General features: G+C 40.6%; 2 protein-coding genes and 1 pseudogene across 5 annotated transcripts in view; 2 read left to right on the forward strand and 1 right to left on the reverse strand.

The window, feature by feature from the left end:
* exoc6b (exocyst complex component 6B) overlaps positions 1–570 on the reverse strand; it is a 132,101-nt gene extending 131,531 nt beyond the window's left edge. The window contains exon 1 of one of the 2 annotated variants that reach the window (XM_080891102.1): positions 359–570. In XM_080891102.1, the coding sequence (XP_080747228.1) occupies positions 359–447 (89 nt within the window). In that variant the 5' untranslated portion in view covers positions 448–570. The remainder of the gene's footprint in view (positions 1–358) is intronic. The other variant, XM_080891103.1, reaches the window with a different exon arrangement.
* Positions 571–1,235: 665 nt separating this feature from the next.
* Positions 1,236–4,913, forward strand: LOC308408326 (small ribosomal subunit protein mS40-like; annotated as a pseudogene). Its single transcript has 3 exons — positions 1,236–1,252; positions 1,377–1,612; positions 4,608–4,913. The product of its transcript is annotated as a small ribosomal subunit protein mS40-like (transcript).
* Positions 4,914–5,939: 1,026 nt separating this feature from the next.
* On the forward strand, positions 5,940–18,381 carry tkfc (triokinase/FMN cyclase). 2 transcript variants are annotated; one of them, XM_080877102.1, is made up of 17 exons: positions 5,940–6,014; positions 6,546–6,735; positions 6,814–6,918; positions 8,741–8,928; positions 10,948–11,026; positions 11,122–11,211; positions 11,787–11,821; positions 11,907–11,991; positions 12,078–12,167; positions 12,555–12,671; positions 14,544–14,663; positions 14,963–15,100; positions 15,173–15,279; positions 15,367–15,473; positions 16,306–16,339; positions 16,438–16,530; positions 16,618–18,381. In XM_080877102.1, the coding sequence occupies exons 1-17, from the start codon at positions 6,009–6,011 to the stop codon at positions 16,774–16,776; spliced, it is 1,743 nt and encodes a 580-aa protein (XP_080733228.1). In that variant the 5' UTR covers positions 5,940–6,008; the 3' UTR covers positions 16,777–18,381. The 2 variants fall into 2 exon arrangements, with proteins under 2 accessions (XP_080733228.1, XP_080733227.1); XM_080877101.1 differs by lacking the exon at positions 16,618–18,381 and having other exon boundaries at positions 15,367–15,479; positions 16,438–16,525.
* The last annotated feature ends 20 nt before the right edge of the window (positions 18,382–18,401 follow it).

The following is an 18,401-nucleotide window of genomic DNA, read 5'->3' on the forward strand; positions in this document are numbered from 1 at the left end:
TTAGCACAGTTAGCTTAATGTTAGCCAAAGTTGTTGAAATTCCTGTGGACGATTTGCCGAAACTTCTGCGACAAAGCCAAACAACCCGCCTTGAGAAGAAAACGTGAAGCCAATAAAGACAGCCGGCAGTCAGGACTGTTCAGGCTCGACACTCTATATGTTCAAAGTGGAAATTAGCTAGCTTTAATGTTTGCTAAAGTTAGCCGGCTAGCTGTCCGATAATGGAAGCAGACGGGTTAAAGTTTTGAGCAAGCTCCGGGAGTCTCTGGATCAGCGCTAGTCGCAGCCAGCTAGCCGCGGCTCCCGCAAGCTGAGTGACGCTGCTGCTCCCCCAGCCGTGGAGTGGGGACTGACTCACCGGAGTGTCGGTCCGATACAGTTGGTGTCTGTGCTCTCGATTTCCCGCAGGATACGTTCGTGCTCGGCGGCTGTCTCCAAACTCGCCATCCTGCATGTTGCTCCGGACGGTTCCGAGCTGAGCTGAACAGACTCGCCGGGATCTGTGCGTCACGGCAGGAGGAACCACATGGTTGGCTTGATATTTTAACCGAGCAGCCCGAGTGAGCGGAGCTTTCCTCTTTGTCGGGAAGAAGGGACGTTGTGTTATGAGGAGCGGCGACCTGTAGAGTGTTAATGTTGTTAAAAGAGTTTAAAAAGTGACATTTGCGGTTTTAACTAAAACCACCGATTTAAATCGGTTAAACTGAGCACTGGAATTTTCAGTCCCCTACTTGGTTTGATAAAATAAACTAGATTTTTTACTCCCCTTTTAAATGTTGTTTTACTTCTGATTCAAGATTGAAGACTCTTTGTTGTCATTATGTAAACATAACATAGCATAACAATACACTAAGTAAATAATAACAATCACTTTTATTTGTTGGCACCTTTTAAAACTTCTCACGGTCATCAACATTAAATAAAATTTAAAATAAAAAAATATGTTTTGAGCATTCATCTCCAGTTTGGCATCTTAATCAAAAATAACAATAATGTGTTGACTGTTTTTTTTTTAACTTTTTTGTAAAACAGTCAATTTGCAGGAAATCAATAAAAATAACCAAAATTTTACTATTTGACCAAAATGGTCCATTAAAAGGGTGAAAATTGCAGTGAAGCCATTTATTTGAGTATTATGGCTTTAATGTTTGACACCCCTGATCTATAGTAGGACAACATGGCGATAAGATATACTGTATAAGACCTTTCACCTCTAATCCGGGTAGGATCTGAAAATGGCTACCTCCATGAAGTACATCGCAATGTTTTTATGTCGTGTGTCGCCTTCAATTTCACATTCAGTTCGTCAGTATCAGTCCCTTCTAGAGGCTACCTGCAAGGACATGTCTTTCTTTGTCTCTATTTATACATCCCAGACACTCTTACTGCAAAGCAGCATTGCTTTAGGATGGAGGACAGGCCTTGGGATTACATGGAGAGTGAAGAGTATATTGAAAGGTATGGAAGCAATCCAGTGTGGACTGACTACAGGAGGAACCACAAAGTAGACATCCCCCCTCACAAGACTTGTAAGACTTGCATTAGAGGTGATAACATATGTGGAAACCCCTGCTCAATTTGTTGTGATCCAAACATCATCATTCACCATCAGGGCCCTGTTTCAGGAAGCCGGTTTAGAAAACTCAGAGTGAAAAACGATACTCAGGGTTGAGTAACCCCGAACTGTCCAACTCGGAATATTCGGTTTCAGAAAGGCTGATAACAAGTAGTTCAGTCAACGCGGAGTTGCTTTAACCCCAAGTGAAGCGCGCGGACGAGGATACATAAAGCCCTGATCAGTGGAGCACAGATTAAGTGAGTCACCATGGAGACGGAGGGAAAGAAGGCGCGGTCAATGTAATTTTACAGCGCTTGAGGCCGAAATTCTGATGGCAGCATATGCCGATAACATGCAAATTCCGCGGAAAAAAGTAACACAGCCTCAGCTGCAAAAAAAGGGAGCATGCATGGCAAAACATAGCCGACAGAGTCAATGCGTGAGTGTTAATTTAAACATTGATCTAGGGATTTCCACCCATTTAACACGTTATTTTATCATATGTTATTTTATTTGTTATTTTATACATTTTATTTTGTGACGTGATGTGAGCGCAGGTGCAACCCAACAGGCCCCAAACGTTCCTGGCAGCAAGTAAAAATGAAATATAAAAATATAGTCCAAACAGGTAAGGTGTAATTGTATTATGAGCCATAGTGCTTGGTCTGTTTGTCCGATGTAAATCAATTGCAGTTAGAGGCTACATTAATTTTCTTTCTGTAAGCACTTATTGAAATTATCTGAGCACATTACAAGTACATATTTGCTTACTCTGTATGCTCAAATGTGGCCCGTTATAGCCAACAGAAAAAAAGCGGAGGCCTGAAAAACAGGTGGGGGTCCTCCACCACCACCACTCACAGAGGCTGAGCAGTTGGCCCTCAGCCAAAACAGTGGGCGCCCTGTGGCCGAAGGCATCTCTGCGGGGACATCCTCTGAGTCAATAACCCCGCAAGACACAAGTGCCTACATAGGGGGTAAATTCAAAATAATACATGATGTGCATACATCCTTTCTTCACAGTCACCTTTGCAGTGCGACACATTCATTTGATAAACTCTTTACCATAATGGATTATTTTGTAGTGAAGTAATTTTCCGACTGATTTTGCCTTCCCTCAGTCTTGGTTGTCTTTGAGAGCATAATGACAATGAAGTGTAAGGTGATTGGTATGTTTGTTAATTGCCATTTGGTCCCTTGTAAGTTATAAGTGACCTGTATAAACCTCATATTCTATCAGTTGATGGTGATGGTGTACTGCATCTGGTGCAGCCTCCTGTTGAGCCAGACCAACATGCAGTTGTGAGTAATACTCCACAGATTATATGAGTGTACAGTAGAACAGCAATGTTGTTTATTTCTTTACTACAGGAAAATAATGAAGAAACATTGACAGCTGTTACAGAGGAGGAAGCAACAGAGACACTTTATGAGGTTTACATCTTTTAATACTTTGTGTACAGGAAACACAGGCGACCAATAAAGCCAGTTGAACAAAAAATCTGTTTATTCTTCTTTCAACATGTTGAGGTGATGGGTCAAAAGAAATGATTGTGACATATGGTGTCTCTGACTGCTCTTCCATCTTGTATGTCCGTGGGAGGGCCAGGATGTTCATGGTTTGGATCACTGCTGATGTTTGGTTCAGAAGGACAGTGTTCTCCTCTAATTGTGGCAATGTTGTGAAGAATCACACATGCCACAATAATGTCACATGCCCTTTCTGGGGTGACCCTGAGTCTTTGCAGGCACTGGAACCGGGCCTTAAGCATTCCGATAGTCATTTCAACTCTGGCTCTTGTCCTGCAATTAGCCAGATTATATCGCTGCTGTGGGCCCGGTTCAGGGTCAGAGTAAGGGGTAAGCAAATAGGGTAAACATGGATACCCCCTATCACCAAGCAAGTAGCCAGTGAACTCTCCTAAGACAGAAGGATACACTTCAGTTCAAATGTCCCTGAAGCAATTGGTCTTTATATATTTTAAAGTATTTTCAACTCACCATGTCCAAATTTTGTGCTCAGTGTACATTCACGGAATATTTGTGAGTCATGGACAGAGCCTGGCCACTTGGCTTCCACATTTGTGATAATGTTGGCAGCATCACATATGATCTTCACAGTGCAGAGAACACAAATTAGCATCCATTACTATGATGAAATAATTTGTTAGTTTGAAATGCTACAGGGAACTATGTACCTGTACATTAATGCTGTGGAAAGACTTCCTGTTCACATAGTCTCCTTCATTTACTGAAGGAGCAATGATTGGAATGTGAGTGCCATCTGTACAGCCAATCACGCCTGGGAACCCTGAAAATAAATGTGCAATTTAAGTAGTAGTCCAAGTATCACCACATCATGAATTAAGTTTCGTTCATCCTGATACCTGCAATTTTGTGGCATCCCTCTTTGATGAATCTTGTGGGTCTATGACCGGGGAACACCACAAACGAGTACAGGAGACGTTTCAGTGCAACTGTAACATTCCTGACTGCCCGACAGACGGTAGCCTTGGAAACGTGCTCAGCGTCACCAATATTATACAGAAAGCTCCCGTCTGCAAAAAACCGAAGTGCAATACAAATAATATGTACAGAACTGAGAGAATGTCCGCGATGTGTCACATGCGTAATATATGGCCTGAGGATGTTATCCAAATAAATTATAGATTGTGCTGAGAAACGGTAACGTTCGCACAGACAATCATCAGGAAATGATAAAATGTCCAAACGCGCTCTAATCACTCTCTCCCGGCGGAGAGCTCTGCAGAGAATTTGGGCTTCACGATCTACTGGCTCTTCAAGGAAGGGACACGCCATGTCTGACACTTCCTACAGTCAGGTTTCCGACAAAGGGGCGGAGACAGTCAGGGTTAGTTGTAGTAAACCTGCTAGGGGGCAGGTTAGCTTCACGGAGTGTGTCGTCATAGTGACTCACTCAGGCTTCATCTGAACTCGCTTTGTGAAACCGAAAACCCAGAGTTTTCGTTAACTCAGGGTATACTTACTCAGTTTTTCCACTAAACCGGCTTCCTGAAACAGGGCCCAGAATGTCAAGTTGTTGCAGCAATTCATTAGTCCCCAAACTGGAATGGTGTTGGATTCCACTCGAACTGGTGTCTGTATGAAACAGCAGAAGAAGCTAAATGAGACAATTAACAGCACAAGATCACGGCTTACTTCCTTTTCAGATTCCATATGTGGGATATGCCCACAGCATAATTCCCATGATGCTGTGGGCTCCACACCACCACCCCCTTCCTTTACTTTAGATGACAATTGGTATAAATGATATGGGGAAATACTTCCTGATGAGAATGAAGTGGCTAAAGTCAAGAAGACATATAAGGCTTAATTAAAGTGACCGCGGCACTGGTCATGCTGTCACAAAGATACCTATTGCAAAACTTAGTTTGTTTTTAGCCCCTGAGATGTTTTTTCTACTGGTGTGCACAAAGTTGTACAATAAACCACAATGAAAAATTGAAAAAAAGAAATACTGTATAAGTTGTAAGTATGCCCACTTTCTTTAACCTAAAAATAATACAACTAAATACAAAAACATTTTAACTTTATCCATTCCTCCTCACACATGAAAATAAATAAAACAACAACTACAATAATAATATTAATAATAATAATAATAATAATAATAATAATAATAATAATAATAATAATAATAATAATAATAATAAGAAGAAGAAGAAGAAGAAGAAGAAGAAGAAGAAGAACTGATTGCAGCCACATTTTATTATGTGGCAGATTCAGACATATGCACATGCATATCTTCTTCAGTGATATCATGTGTTGGCCTCTTACTTCTGTTAATTCTGAAATTGTTTCTTTCTTGCATTTCTATTGTTTGATTATTTGTTTTTAAAGTTCCTTTATTTCATATTTTCGCTTTGTCTAATTTCACAGGAACTTATGTGTGACTTATTTATACTATATGCCTTTATTTCTGAGGGGTTTTACATCTAAGTGACCTCATATGTAATTTCCTAATATGTGTTTGTGCCTGTAAAGCCCTTTGAACATCCATATGACAATGGCCTATATACAAACGAAACAAACTGAAAACTCAAGTTTTAATAATTTTCCCGGAAACAAAAAGGTGGGCGTGACCGCTGTGTCCTTTCTCGAGCTTAAACCGAAACAAGACTTCCTTTGATATTTTCAAATTAAAACCACAAGTATATTCTGGCCTCGCATCTTTTAGCTCTTTTATTTAATAGCAGTCTGATTTTGCTGTATCTCCAACATAATGCAGTTTTGGAGCATTTTTGTACTCCACGGACTATATGTGTGCTTTTAAAAGGGGAGCAATGCTTTTATTTTGTAGGCATACTTGCTTACTCAGACTGCAGGTGTCAGTCTGAGTAAAGCTTTCGGATCTGACGCTACTCATTGTGCCTGCTGTCGGAAGAGTGAGAGAGCGAGAAAAGTTAAGATGGAGGTAAAAAAAAAAAAAGAAAAAAAGAAGAAGAATAAAGACAATTTGAAGCGATCTGTTTGAATACGAGTGAAGATTGTCCGGTTGATAATTTGTGTTAACATGAAATGTCAGTGGTTCGCTAGGCTGGATGAGCCCGCAGCACTTTGCACATGGATCAGAGTCCATGCAGTGATAACGGAAACAAGCTGTGAAAACTCAGCATTTTAATTGCGCTGTTGTTGCAAATAAAACTTTAGTTTGTTTTTAGTTTAATTGTGCAGCTTTTGCCAACTTTAATTTAACTCGCGCATATACACAAACACAGGCGGCGTGGATCTGCTTGACTGTGTCTGTGCCACCTGCTGAGGGCAACTCTTGGACTTCAATCATTAAGACATTTGAATGGCATTTCCACAGATTCGCAGATGCCTCGTTGTGTAACTTGCATGAGGATAAACGGCATCTCAGTTGTGTCTTTTGAGGCTGATCAAAAACACATATTCTATGTGGGGTTTTTTCCCCATTTTTATTTTTTATCTCTTTCTATTTCAGCCCCAGAAGAAGTTGATCAACTCAGCAGAGAGTTGCGTGGATGACGCCCTCCTCGGCCTCGTCAGGGCCTCTGGGGGCCTCTCTCTGCTAAAAGGCCACAGGGTTGTGCTTCGGTCCGACCTTGAAAACCTCAAGGGAAAAGTGGCCCTCCTCTCTGGAGGGGGGTCGGGCCACGAGCCTGCACACGCAGGTAAGACTATTCCTTTACACATGAACATGAGATGCTTCTGATTACCTCAGCTCTGATTTCTCCTCCTCGTATCCTCAGGTTATATCGGAGCAGGGATGCTGTCGGCGGCTGTTGCAGGAGGAGTGTTTGCATCGCCGCCTCCTGGCAGTATCCTTGCTGCCATTCTCTCTTTGCACAATGCAGGCAATGTGTCCTTCAGTTTTCCGTGTGTGTGTGTCTGTGAGAGTTGGTAGTGCATATATAATCACTGATCTTATCTGTTTAATAAAACCAGTGCTTGCACAGTGCAGTGTGGTGCAACTCTTTTTAAAAAAAGTCTAACTGTTGATTTGATTTGAAGTTTGACCTTTTACATTTGATCCTTTTGCCAAAATGGTTCACTGATCTCGCCCTGTGACAGTGCTGCACTGTTGCCGTCGTTAACGCTGCACCTTATAAAAATTTGGTGGCCACTTCCTTTCAGTGAGGAAAAAATCTGTGTCCATGGTGATTGCATTATTTTTGTAAGTAGTCACAGAGGGTCTAACACCTTCACCCACCTGGTGTGAAGTAACCTGTCTGCAATGGACAGACTCAGACTGTCTTCAGTCAGTCTCACAGTTTGCAAATAAGTGCATGCAGATTGCCAGCATGTGGCAGTAGGGTGGAATCGACTCAACTGGATGCCAGCTGGTTATATTTGAGTTATATTCCTGTGCAAAATCAAAGGTTACTGAGCACCTGTGTTAGTCTGCAGATAAATTACTATCCTGCAGCAACTACTGGGAGGCAGAGCCTTCAGCTTTCAGGCCCCTCTTCTGTGGAACCAGCTCTCAGTTTGGATGCAGGAGACAGACTATGGCTGTATCCCAATTCAGGGTCTGCAGCCTTAAAGGCTGCATTTTAAGGCCGATTACGTCACAGCGACGCGACGAAGGCTGTCCCAATTCGAAGGCTGCTCGAAATGCGGCCCTCAAATGCGTCCTTCATTTCCCTGAATTTTAAGGAGGGGCGCCTGAAGAGTAAACTTTAAGTAAGTACTGAATATTATGTCACTTATTTATGTGCAAATGTTTAATAACGAAGAACATTAAAACATTACTGTTGGCCACATGTCGGCAAAGTTATGTGACATTAGTGACGTTTGTACTAACTTTGTTTTAAAGCCTTTACTTTAAAATATACGCCGTTCAATAGCTGAGCTTAATCTTACAGAGAATGACCAAAGCTCATGTAGAAACAAACAAATGATGTTCTCCTTCATGTCTGTCAGACAAAGCTGTATGAAACGTTTCCAGCTGTTAGTATCATGGTTGCTAGGCAACCTGGGCAGCGCAACGGAGGCTAGACCGTCCCATTTCACAAGCCTCGCATTTCCGGCCTTAGTGGTCTTTAGGTACGCGGCCCTTGAGGATCATTGAGGCTGCGTACTTTAAGGCTGCAGACCCTGAATTGGGATAGAGCCACTGTCTCTTCTTTTAAGATTAGGCTTAAAACTTTCCTTTTTGGCAAAACATAGAGTTAGGTTTGCAACAGGTGACCATGAATCCTTCTCCTAGTTACACTGCAATAGGTGTAGGCTGCTGGCCCCAAAAAGAAGGATAAGGACAACAAAGTGATGTTGTGAGAACAGATGCTCATCATAACCCCAGATCAGCTACTGCTGTCTCTGGCAGAAGGGAACAAAGACTGTATATAAAAGACTGAGACACACTTTATACTAATGGTTAGCAAGCTGGAGTTGTGAGTGCGTATCTGACTGAGAAACTGAGGATGCTGTTCATAGGGTAGCGACCCATCAGTCACAAACTAGAGAGTCAAAGCCATAACTAAAAGTGTTTGCTGAGGTCAGAGGGTTCGTTGTGCAGCCAAAGCAGTTGTCCCCTGGTGGCCATTAGAGAGAATGCAGCTTTTAAGATACACAGACCTAAAAGCTATGTCCATCTTTTATATACTGTCTGTGACCTGCTGCAAGTTTTTTTTTTTTTAAAATATCCAATGAACTAACAACAGTCTTCCCACTCAGGAGCCTCTGGGGTCCTTCTCATTGTGAAGAACTACACAGGTGACCGCCTTAACTTTGGATTGGCTGCAGAGCAAGCTCGTAACCAGGGCGTTGCTGTTGACATGGTGATAGTTGCGGAAGACTGCGCCTTTGACCAACCAAGTAAGGCTGGAAGAAGAGGCTTGTGTGGCACTGTCTTCATACATAAGGTACACAACAACAGCCTAATAGAGGTGTTATTTACTCTGGAAACAGCTCAACTTGGACCAGTACAAGTGTATCCTGAGTTAAAAGGGTTATAATATTATATCACTGTGCTCATTTTTTTTATGGTACAAATGCTGTTATAAAGCTACATGAGGCACATTTGTCCTGTCTGCCGGTTCATACATGCCAACCCTCCCTATTTTTCCGGGAGAATTCTGAATTTCAGTGCCCCTCCCGGAGTCACCATTCTCCCGAATTTCTCCTGATTTTCCACCTGGACAACAAAAATGAAAAACCATATCCCAGAATTCATAGCTCAGCCCAGCCAGTTCCAGTTTCCAACAATGGCGGCAGCTACTTAGTTTTAATATTACTCTTATTATTCTTTCTGGGTCGCAAAATAAACTTTTAGCATATTTTCAGGCGAGAATGTAGCTGTGTAAACTTCAAATAACTGAGTTGGCGAGAACAGCAAACTCCCGGCACGTTTTCAAGCCCCTGCGGTCTTTCGCTACTCAGGTTAAACATGATATATAAGTCACTTAGATAACCTAAAACTGTTATTGTTTGACTTTTTTTTCAGTGTTTTATTTGTTCCTGAGTAAATCCGTTTGGCTGAGATTAAAGTTACTAGATTAGATTAGATTAAATAAAACTTCCTCTGGGGTTTTCACACAGCTGAATAAACGTCAAACACAAAACTGACTAAACAGAAGTGTGAGATGGTCGAGAATTTACGCCAGCATCCGGTTATATTTAGATAGCAAGGAGCAGACGGCAGTTTCACTCCACCGAGAGAGCTCGTGACGTAATTCTGAAGGCTAGACCGTCACAGTTGCTCACTTCCGGCCTACCTGGCTTTTGGAGGACCCGGCCCACTTAGACCATGAAGGCTGGGTCCTCAGGTGGATGCAGCCTCTGCATTTGGACAGCCCCAGCTGGGGGACAGTAATAACAGTGACATTTAACTTAGTTTAAATAAATAATTTTAAATAAATAAACACTGTAAAATTCAAGTTTTTTGAATATGTGTATATATATATATATATATATATATATATATATATATATATATATATATATGTATATATATATATATATATATATATATGTGTATATGTATATGTATATATATATATATGTATATGTATATGTATATATATATATATATATATATATATATATATATATATATATGTATATGTATATGTATGTATATATATATATATATATATATGTATATATGTATATGTATATGTATGTATATATATATATATATATATATATATATATATATATATATATGTATATATATATATATATATATATATATATATATATATATATATATATATACACACACCCCCCCCCCCCCCCCCCCCTTGTCTCCCTAATTCTGAGGTCTCAAGGCTGGCAAGTATGTGCCGGTTACTGATCTTGCAAAAAAGAAACTGTGAAACTGTTCTCTTAATAATAATTTTTAAAAAAAAAGGAAAAGCAAAAACAAATCTTAAAATGTATGGAGGACTGAAACTGCCAACATCAAACATGAATTAAATGTATAATATGCCCTTAAATGTGTCTAATTTAATTAAAAAATAATTAGGCAATAATTCATTCATAAACTCTGGCATTATTTTTTTTACTTTACCCTGTAATTATTTATTTTTCCCACGTAATTATTTTTTGTAATACATATTTTTATTAGAACCACAATAATAATGTCACATTTTATTAAACGCTCCATGTTTTTTCCCACTGAATGAAGCTCTTTTGTGTATTTCTTTTTATATTATTATTTGTATTTATTTATTTTACCGTCATTGTTGTGAGTCATTTTATGATGTTGTATTTTGTTGATCTAGGTTGTTGGAACAGGAAAGTATACGTCATCTTGTGAACTTAAGCAGAAACCATGAATTTGTATATTTTGCACCATGCAGCCTCGTATCATTGATGCTTTTATTAGATTTTTGTAGTATTTTTCTTGCCTTTAAACATGTGGTCTCTCGCTCTGTTAGCTGGCTGGTGCTTTAGCAGAAGAGGGCTGCTCATTGGATCAGATTGTTTCCAAGGTGACGGAGATTTTAAAGAGGATCGGTGAGTCGCGCTTTCTTTTGGGGTTTTTTAATACATTTAATACTTTCTGGGAACACTGGAATATTTTTCTTAATGATGTTTCTGTTTTACTCCAGGCACTCTGGGGGTGAGTCTGTCTCCATGCAGCGTTCCCGGCTGCCTGCCTTCCTTCGATCTACCGCCAGGAGACATGGAGGTCGGGCTGGGTGAGGGATGATTAGAGGAGGATGGAAAAGGTGGAGTTGTGAGAGCAGGAGAAAGAGAGTGGCAGAATATGGAGAGCAGCCTTTTGGGCTGACACCAGTTATCTAGACTTTTATTTCCAGAACTAAACTTCCACCCAAGCTAATGAATACTTTACATATTTTTTTTTTTTGTGACAAATGATTTAAAACCAGATCGTTAGAATGGCCAATCTCCATCTTTGACTTTCTCTGCAGATGTGACATCATGTTAGTGATATTTTAGAGAAAATGACTGAATTGCACCATCTAGTGGTGTGCAAGAGCAGTTAAGAGCAGCAAAATGGTTTAAGTGAAGCATAAAATAGTGTTTGCAAAGAATTCATTCAGTCAAATGGGGAGATGGGGATGTCAGAATTTCAGCATGTTAAATGGGTTGGGTGTCTTTAATCTGAATCTTTCTATTCAATTCATAAAACTGGAGGAAATTCACTTGTAAAAGCTGAGAAAATGATGGAAACTCTTCTAAAGATGCACAGATGGCGAGAGCACAGGAGACGAAAATGAAATAACAGCCAGTGTTTTCTTTCTATTTTCAGGTATCCACGGGGAACCTGGAATAAAGAGGTCAAAGGTGAGTCGGATTTGAACCTTAACAGCCTGAATGTGCTTTTACCATCAGGCTGTATGGCTCAGTTTCTGTTGATCTTCTCCCTCAGGTGGCCTCTGCTGATGAGGTGGTCAAGACCATGATAGACCACATGACCAACCCAAGCAGCCAATCGCATCTGCCGCTGAAATCAGGTTCACTAAATGACATCGATCATGTATCATGCTGACCGTTAGTACGGCTACTCTCCATGTGTGTGTTTTTTCCCTCTTTCCTACAGGAGACAGTGTGGTTGTGTGCGTGAACAACCTTGGAGCTCTGTCTTGCCTAGAGATGGCTGTGGTGACTAGATCGGCCATCATCTGCCTGGGTAAGTGTGTGTCTGTGTGTGTGTGTGAGGTAAGCATTTAACCATACTTAGCTGGGTCCTACTGTGCTTCTCTCACATGATCACCATTTTAACTTTAATATGCAGGAAAATAAATACCTGCATCTCACTACACCCTGTGAGCTAAAATATCGTCCATGTAAAACATAACCTTGTCTCTTTTATTTTTCATAGCTTATGAATGGCAGTTTTTGTGAGTAGCTAGACTAACTAAAAGAAACCACAGGGGAACGTTAATGAATGCTATTGAATAACATTTTTTATTAGCACTTAGCATGAGCTCAGATGTGATTTGATTGGCTGGTTTTGGTGGGTGGGGGAACAGCACGATCATTCGATAATCTGGAATATGATTGGTGTTTTTTATAGAAAGCCGTGGAGTGGTGGTTGCCAGGGTGATGTCTGGGTTGTTCATGACCTCTCTGGAGATGGCAGGAGTGTCGCTGACCCTGATGAGGGCTGACAAGGAAACACTGAGGCTGATAGGTAAGTGTTCAAACACATAGCTTTGTTTTTCTAAACTTGTGAGGGCCTTTGTCATAACATCACAGTGTATTCAGAGCTTCAGAACTTCAAACTTCAGAAGCTTCAAAGTGAATGCTTACATGATCGACATGGCAGCAGCAACCAGTCAGTCAGCTCTTTGGCATGAAAACCACGAGGCAAACAACTAATCCAGTGGTCTAAAGAGCTTGGAAAGAAAAGCATCTGGACTTCTTGGAGTTTCCTTGAAGAAGTTTCACTTCTCATCCGAGAGCCTTCTTTGGTTCTAAGAGCACCTGGTGGAGAGTCATAGATTTTAAGCCCTATGTGAGTGTCCCCCGAAGAGGGTCATGGACCCCCTATTGATCCTGTACCTAATCACATGAGGCAAGATGTGAAAACAAGTCTGACCCAGAGGTGAGAGTGTGAGAGTCTGAAAGTCATATGTCTGAACAATCCCTTATGGAGTGGAGGAGACTAGCAGCAATTAGAGAGCAGAGACCATGAAATCTCTGTGAAATTCACCAACATGTACCTACTTTCTGCATCTTTGAAGCGAGGAACTACTACTGGGCAGGAAAGATAACCGAGTGATGTATGACACAAGTTGGGATGGTCTCTTGGAGGTGTTTTCAAAAAAACTTCAGATTCAAAGGTCATTAGCTGAAGTTATTAGGCTGTGTCACCACTTTGCCAAAGTCTGGAGGAAGACCCACTGTCACCCTCACGAGACTGATTTGGATGTTCAGGAACAACCCAGAAATCATCAAAGCGAGTTATAAACTGGAAACTGCTGGAACACCAGCGTGTTTGTCCACAGTGAAGCGAGTTTTACATCTTCATGGATTGAGAGGGTACAGCCCAAGAAGGAAGATCCTGTGCCAAAATTTACATCTTCAAGCTTGACTGAAATGCCTTCTGAAGAAATGCTTTATGATTAGAAGAGGCAAAGATTGAGCTGTTTGGCCACAGAGAGATGTTTGGAGGAGTAAAGGTGAGGCTTTCAAAGCTTAAAACACTGTATGACACTATGACATCTCTGAGGGTGTTTTGCTACTGGTGGTACTGGTACATTGGATAAAGTGGATGGAATAATGAAGAAGGAGTACCTCTAAGTTCTTTAACTTCCCTTCAAATTGACAGCTAGGTGGTTGAAACTTGGACACAGTTGGTTTAAAAATTGGTTTAAATGGATAAAGCAGGCTAAAAGTAAGCTTGAAAGCTGCGGCCATGTCAGGAAACCAGGAAATTTAAATGAACTCCACCAATTCTACCAAGAAGAATGATCAAATATCATGCTAGAATTATGCCAGGAGCTTGTTGATGGCTACTCTGAGTGTGAAAGCCCAAAATACCCAAACCCAACCCAAAAATCACGATGTCATAAGTCACTGGACACTGAACATCCAAGGTCACCACATATCCATAATCACATACTGTGTATGCTACCATTGTATACAGTGTATTATCTTACTTTTTTTCATTGATTGTACTTATTGTATTTTTGTATTTCCTTCTGATATCTGTACCTGAGCTGAGGTGATGCAAAAATTTCCCCGTTGTGGCATCAATAAAGTCTTATCTTATCTCTCTCTTAAATAAATGCAGACTTTTGCACCCAGTTCTTGATTTCTCATTAGATTTAAATTAAGTTATTAGATTTATGCTGTACAATTATTCTACCCTGGAAAAGGACTGGTTCAAAGTAATCATTAAATCCAAACTTAGCAGGACTTTCATCCCCAAGATGAGTGAATATTAACTTCTGATAGAACCACACAAATAAGCACTCTCATATGGGTTCAGAGACACAGATTTATATGATAAATAAATTTGTTACTAATGAAAAACACACACCTCCTTTGTCCCATCAAGATGCTAAGACTACTGCCCCTGCCTGGCCAAACCTCAGCAATGTGTGTTTGAGTGGACGCAGCTACATCACAGAACCACAAACAACCATCAAACGGCCACAAGATGAGAAGCACTCTGAAGGTTAGTTCATGAGCTTTTTGTGTATGTGTATTGCAATCAATTATTGTAATGCATTACTTATTCAAGGCTTATAATTGAACATGTTTAAAACTTGTTTACCTGCATGAAATTGAAACAGGATGAACAAAAGGAAACCAACAAATTGTGCTGTCAGAGAGGGCATATTGGACATTCCAGTTAGGACACATAACATCCATTAACTCTTACTCTCTAGCCCAGTATATAATTTCTGATCTATATATTAATAAAATAGTTTGGGCTTTTTTTTAAATGGAAGTTTGTTTTGTTATTCTTGGCAGGACCACTTAGTCCTGTGATGCATAAAACCTTGGAGAAGATTTGCTCCACTCTGTTGGAAAAGCAGGAGGAACTCAATTCCCTTGATCGTGCTTCCGGGGATGGAGACTGTGGTAATACTTATGCTCAGGCTGCTAGAGGTAAGAAACTGTGATTACTATCTTCAGTAGCTTAAAGAGGAACTTGTAAAAATAGTGAAGATGCTTGTTCAGCCATTCAGGAGTGGCTTCAAGGACATGTGGTCCCCGGTTGCCCCGGGAAGCTGTTATCAGTCGTTGCTGGATTGGTGCAGGAGAAAATGGGCGGGTCTTCAGGAGCGGTGGGTTTATTGATTCAAGTGGTGTTTGACTGCAGTATTCTGTCTTAATCAGCACAAGCACATGTACTAATGCTCAGTTTATTTCAGTTGTACAGTCTGTTCCTCACTGCGGCAGCCGGTCATGTGACCGAGGGGCGGAGCAATGCTGCAGCCTGGGCCACTGCTATGAATGCTGGGACAGAAGCAATGAAAAAGTAAGGGTTGGTAACATTTTCATGTCTGTATTTATTTCAAAGTCCACTTTTCTTCTTCATATGGCCATTTAACTGCTGTTCCAGAGTTTTTGATCTTATGATCAATGTTGGCGTGCTGCTCTCCAGTTGGTTTAAAAGAAACTTAGTTTATTCATTACTACAGTCACATCATCAGCAAATGCTATACTTGCCTTCCAGTCTGAAAGCTCTGGAATATCCTTACATTTAACTTTTGAATTAATGCTCTCAGGTCCCATATTATTTGCCAACCTGGCAGGTGTGTGGTAGCCTATGTCACCATTTTCAGTGTCATGCTCCTCCAAAAGTCCAACACTGAGTTGACTTCATCAGGTCTTTCGCCGGATGAAGCTTTAAGTTACAACATTCAGAACATAGTTAATATTAGCAGGGGATTTCACTACATCTCCTGGTTTATAACACAATGCAAAAATACCAGTTCAGTTCTGGATTCATGTAAGTCACTTTATCTTGTATCCTCTGCAAAAATCCAGTATTCTTCCCTGTCAGATTTGGACAGCCATTGTCTACAACAACTGCAAGTTTCTTCCTTTTCAGACCCAGCTTATCGCAGCATACAGTTAGGTCCTTGAACAAATGACTAGCTGTCATAGTCCATTTTTGCATTGCTGCTAGTTCCTCTGTAATCTCAAAAGTACAAAGATGAGTAAGTGGGCTGTTAGTGTATGTCACAACTCAAGGAGAATAAAAGTCAAGGAAGAGAAAAGTGCAAATTGTCTTCATTGTTTTTCAACCGAACCTCCAGATTTCTGTGCAATGGCCAGGTCGGACTTAAATGTTGACTTTCTTGCAGATATGGTGGTGCCGCCCCTGGAGACAGAACAATGGTAAGATTTTTGTCCCCCAAATCTCATTTAATCTGAATTACCTAATTTATGAAGAGTGTCTTTAGCAGTGAAGTTTCTTTGTTTCTCTTACCTTGTAGCTGGATGCTTTGTGCCCTGCAGTTGATGAACTGATTAAGCTGGCCACAGCTCCATCTGGTGGACACATGGCTGTACTGCAAAGTGCTGTGAAGGTATGGTGCCACCTGGTGTTGATGTGGTTGCACTGCTCACTCAGCAGATTTTTCTACACAATGTTCCTTTTGCTTCGGTCTCCACAGAAAGCTGCTTCAGGAGCGGAGGCAACTCGTGACCTTAAAGCAAGGGCTGGGAGAGCCAGCTACATCTCACCCAACCTGGTCAGCCTGCCAGACCCTGGTGCTGTAGCTGTGGCAACCATCTTGAAAGCTATTCTGGAGGTGCTAGAGGGGCGAAAGTGATGCAGCCACCAGGATAAGAGTAGAGGGCTAATGCTACCTAAACAAAACTGTGATGCAAGAGTGATTATCATTTAAAATATTTTGATTTTGTGATGCATATTTTACATTTTTGGAAGCTATTTTTCACACTATACACAAAGTAAGTCATTACAAGCTGTTAAACTGAGTTTACGAAACAAAAGGATGTAAAAAATTATGGCAGCAGTGCAAAGATGTAAAGCAAAAATCAAGAAAAATAACTTTGGTATTGTCTCTAAAACATATTCCATTGAAAACTGAATCATATGAACAGCAGGAGACTTTTGTAGCAGAAGGGAATATTCATAGTTTCTACTAATAAAGGAAAAATCTATTAATAGATTGGTGTTAGTGATTTTGGTATTTGTTATTAAAAAAGCAAGATCCATTTATCCATTTTTCTGGTACTGATCTGGGATCACAGGGATTACTGGCATTCCAGAGAAGCCAGAGTCCATCTCTTGAAAGGCCAAACTCTTCACTCTGTCTCTAAGGGAGAGCCCAGCTTTTTTCACTTTGTGATCAGATGCTCCATCACCGTTTCTTCCTGCTGCAGCGATGATCTTGACTTTATGAAGGGTTTGTGTGATTGATATCAGTATGATTCAGATAATTAGTGAAGATAAATGTTTGGGAAATTCTTTTGTTGCATTTCCTGCTATATGATGTGCAGTAAAGATAATCCTAAAGGCTGCAATACAGCAGCTTTTAAAGTGAGGCCACAGCTCGTGCACACTAAGATGATCGCTTTCATGCAGCACATAATCTGTTGCCAGGTCTGTAGACCTTTTTTTTATTGTTCAGATACACGTTTGTTCTTCACACAACACAACTTGTATAGCAGCAGCATTCATAGTTCATTGGTGGGTTTAACACCTCCTATGGTAAAAGGTTCAGGATGTGATGATATGAAAGGAAAATATTATTAACATGAAGATGACCTGCATTCATCTGTGCATGCATTCATGCAAACATCCATCATCCATGCATGCATGCATGCAGTCATCTACCCATACAATATCCATCCATGCATCTCCATAGTAATCCATGTATCCAACCATGTATGCATTGTTCATTCATCCATTCATCCTTCCATGCATGCATGAATCCAAACATGTATACATCATCCATCCACCCATCTACACATCTATCCATGATTCCTGCATGCATCATCTGTCTACCTATCTATCCATGCATCCATCAAAGTGTCCATCTACCCTTTGATGTCTGTCAGTCTGTTCGTGTGTCCGTACGGTGTTATCTTCATATTCAACTCTGGGTCCTGAAGGGAGTTGGAGCAGCTGCTTCTTTTATATATTTTTAATTTTAAATATGAAGGTCTTTTATCTTTCTTGTTCCACTGTGTGGCCTAATACAGATTAAATGTAGTTTAGATTCCAGTGCAGTAGGACAGTCCTGATATAATAAAGTAACTAAGACATATTATGTGTACATATAGATATGTGTGCTTTAACAGCACACACCCACTCCCTGTCCTCTTCCACACAGTGAAAATGAGTGGACATGGTTCAACAACCGTCTCGTGATTCTCACAGTCTGTAAAGATTTTTCTCTTTGATGATTAAAACGTGCAGATAAAGTCTTTT

Source organism: Rhamphochromis sp. 'chilingali' (assembly GCF_963969265.1).
Source record: "Rhamphochromis sp. 'chilingali' genome assembly, chromosome: 1".
NCBI lineage: Eukaryota > Metazoa > Chordata > Actinopteri > Cichliformes > Cichlidae > Rhamphochromis > Rhamphochromis sp. 'chilingali'.

What these genes read in the sequence shown, in the direction of transcription:
- tkfc (XM_080877102.1), top strand. An exon ending in CCACGAGCCTGCACACGCAG is followed by an intron (nt 6,736 to 6,813) that starts GTAAGACTATTC and finishes TCGTATCCTCAG; the next exon opens with GTTATATCGGAGCAGGGATG. An exon ending in GCATCTGCCGCTGAAATCAG is followed by an intron (nt 11,992 to 12,077) that starts GTTCACTAAATG and finishes TCTTTCCTACAG; the next exon opens with GAGACAGTGTGGTTGTGTGC.